At 36.7% G+C, this 3,303-nt stretch overlaps 1 protein-coding gene across 1 annotated transcript; it reads left to right on the top strand.

Moving 5' to 3' along the window:
• Positions 1–302: 302 nt before the first annotated feature.
• LOC143590833 (uncharacterized) lies at positions 303–2,263 on the top strand. Its single transcript, XM_077071192.1, has 4 exons — positions 303–420; positions 520–625; positions 781–931; positions 1,774–2,263. Exons 1-4 carry the CDS (start codon positions 311–313, stop codon positions 2,007–2,009), a joined length of 603 nt encoding a protein of 200 aa, XP_076927307.1. The 5' UTR covers positions 303–310; the 3' UTR covers positions 2,010–2,263.
• The last annotated feature ends 1,040 nt before the right edge of the window (positions 2,264–3,303 follow it).

The following is a 3,303-nucleotide window of genomic DNA, read 5'->3' on the forward strand; positions in this document are numbered from 1 at the left end:
TTTTTTAATGATAGACAATTCCACGTGTAAACCTATCGTGTTCGGGGCTATGTCTATTGTTAACTCATCGACCGCCATGAGACCATGCCCCTTGATTCGGTGTAGAATCTGTTGTATCCGGGATTTTAGCCCTGATTCACCTAGATGGCCGTTGAATCAATTTAAAGCGAAAATCGAACTTGCGTCTTCAAACCTCTTACCATGAAACCCTTAGTGTATTTAAAATATAAAAAGAAAGAGGAAATAGAAAAAGGCAAAAACATAAGCGTTAGTGGGTTTAGAACTAGAACAAGGGTTTTGATTGACGGCGATGGAGGTGGGAGACGAGGGCGGCGTAGAATCACAATCACAACACCATATCAAGAAGAGGGCTCTCAAGAACAAAGCACTCTCTGTTTCATTCAATCAAAAGGACCTCAGGTATTATTATTATTAGACACCTCACCTGATCCATGTTTTCTTTTCTACTGTCTAATTGTTAAATGATGTATTATTATTATTATTATTATTATTGTATAGTGATTTCGTGACTGGATTTCACAAACGAAAGAAGAAGAGACGAAAGGAAGCACAGACTCAGCAGCAGGAAGCCTTACGCCGCAAACGCATTGAGTTGCGCAAAAAGGTACCGCTTTCATGTATTGTCCTCTTATATGCATATAATTAGAATTCTGATATTGATTAAAGATGCATCTTCATTACAAACTCTTAGCAACTTATAACTATAGAAATTAATCCACACATATCATGTTTTAAAACGTTTTCTTGATTTTTTTGCAGAGAAAACTAGATAGAGAGTATGTTTTGTATGGAGGAGCTCCGCCTGGTCAAGATGATGAAAATGATCAAGTCAATGAAGAAGAAGAAGAAGAAGAAGATGAACAAGACAGCATTGATGATGATAATGATGATGATCCAACATCGGTTTCTGGTACGTGCACAACTTGTGTTTTTACAGTTAAAGTTTGAAGCTTTCAAGAATATTTTAAGTAATTAAGATGTGTCTCTTGATGACATACAAAGCAAATGACATCAAACGTTTTAATTGAATTTGAATCTAGAGGTGGAAAATGGGCTGGTTGCATTTGCATAACGGGTCTAAAGGGGTAATATCAGTCGGGTTAAGTTTTTAAATATTAAAAACATGTATTTTTGCGATAATCTGGGTTGAAAATTTTCCAAAATGACCTGTTAGTTATTTAATAGGGTCAATATTGCCACATCTAATTTGACCCGTTTAAAGGTGAACTTAATCCAAGTTGACCCATCTGACCTGCTATCTGCTTTTTATTAATTGAGCCAAAATTTCCACTCCTAATTGACTCATTTGACTCGTTAAAAATAAACATAATCCAAATTTACTCGTTAATCATAAAATGAGTGAAATTTGGCATGCCTAAATTTGACTTTTTAGACCCGTTAAAGATAAACATCCGTAATCATAAAATGGGTGAAAATTTGCATGCCTAAATTTGACTTTTTTGACCTGTTAATGACAAACATAATCCAAATTGACTTGTTGATCATTAAACGGGTTAACAACTGTCACGCCTAAATCTGATTGGTATGTTCTTATACACCACTATATATATATAATTGTTTTGGCTTGTAGTCAAATACCATAAATGGCCTTCAAGAAATTCTATGCAAAAAGCCCTTTATATTGGGGCAGAAGGATTATCATCATTCTTTTGCTGTCAGGGCAACATGGGCATTTACCATTTTACAATGGTTTTATTAGCCTCGTCTTAATTATCCTTTTGTTGACCATAGGAACAAAGGTGTATGACACTGGTAATGTCAAGGTCATGGTGACAACAAGTGAGATCTCTCGTGAGGACGACACTGCTGAAATACCCAAATTGCCCTTGGGGTCGGAAAAGAAGTCGAATTTGCAAGTGATAAAGAAGAAACCTTTCAAGAAAGTTGAGAGAAGACGATCTCGCCCAAAGACCTTAACCAAACGGGATAAAAGAAAGGGCAAGAATAAGGTTGAAAAGAGGCGTTAAAAGTTTTATCCGTTTTCAATATTTATCGCTTGTAGCTTTGAATTGGTTAAAATGACCTGAGTTGTACGCAGAGTACTACAATTTATGCATAGGTTACAAGATTTGTGCATTCTTTTCGTTATTGCTTATGTTAAGTTGAGGACAAAAGAGATTTCTTGTTTCCGGCAGTTGTGCAATAGTGGGGACTTGTACTTTATGCATTAACAATTATCCATGGAGTTGAGTTGGTAGGTTGCCAAGTTTCGAGTTGGTGGGTTGAATTTATCAACCCTACCTTGACCTATATAACTATTCGTGTGGTGTCATGCCGAATTAGAGGTGCACAAATCGGGTATTCTCAGGAATCGGAACCGGGTAGGAACCGGAATCGGGTATGGTCAACAAAAGTCAAAACTGGGTCCGGGTATAGTTGGGTATTTGACTGAGTTTTGATCGGTGTCATCGGGTTTTTTTCGGGTTTCGGGTAGGGTAGGGCAGAGTTCTGACCGGGTATTGGCGGTTCCGGGTCCAGGTCGGTTCCATATCCAGGTACAGTTCTCGGGGGAAAACCAAAGCCCGGTCCGTACCCGCGGGTAGGGTAGCGTTGGGTCCGGTTCTGGGAAGGAACCGTCGGGTCGGGTCCGGAACCGGTGCTTTTGTGCACCTCTATGCCAAACCCACTGAAAATTATGTCGTGTTTCAGATTGACCTATTTTATGCTCATGTATGAATACGAGTGCTATCTAGAGACTTGGTTACACTTTAAACAATTAATAATTCCGTTGCATATGAACCCTTTCTGTAATTTTTGTTATTTTAGTATTTTATTTGTGTATTTATCTTTTATTCATAATTAACTAGCTTGGGTTTATATTTAACCAGAGATGAAATAAGAAATGAAAATAATCCGAGAATAACAAAAAAGGAAAATAAATTTCACTTTTAGTACTTCAAAATAAAGTTTCACTTTCAGAATATTCAACTATGAGGTTTTATCACTTTTCAAATTCGAAATCAAAATAATAACATTTTTAAGGAGACCATTGAGCAGGTTAACAAGTCAACCTACTTTTTAACTGGTCGTGTTCAGAATACCTTATTGACTTAGTTTTTAAAGGAGTCATGTTCATATTAACTTGTTTAAGAAAACAGGTAGCATCAAACAACCTAAATCTCATATTTTTTGTGTCGTGTTGTCAAGATTGCTGACACTAGTTTGATAGTGGTTTTTTATACAACTTATGTCAAATCCATGACAATAAATTGCAAAGAGTCTATATGGTTGGATCATCAAACTACAATTCTTCATGCATGT

Source organism: Bidens hawaiensis, unplaced genomic scaffold (genome assembly GCF_021521415.1).
Source record: "Bidens hawaiensis isolate Kalapana, Puna unplaced genomic scaffold, B.hawaiensis_p1.1 tig00039011_1, whole genome shotgun sequence".
NCBI lineage: Eukaryota > Viridiplantae > Streptophyta > Magnoliopsida > Asterales > Asteraceae > Bidens > Bidens hawaiensis.

Bases quoted from the DNA above. Each gene is read 5' to 3' on its own strand.
- LOC143590833 (XM_077071192.1), top strand. From the start codon at position 311: ATGGAGGTGGGAGACGAGGGCGGCGTAGAATCACAATCACAACACCAT. The intron at 421-519 runs GTATTATTATTA...ATTATTGTATAG, and splicing joins TTCAATCAAAAGGACCTCAG to TGATTTCGTGACTGGATTTC. The intron at 932-1,773 runs GTACGTGCACAA...TGTTGACCATAG, and splicing joins TGATCCAACATCGGTTTCTG to GAACAAAGGTGTATGACACT.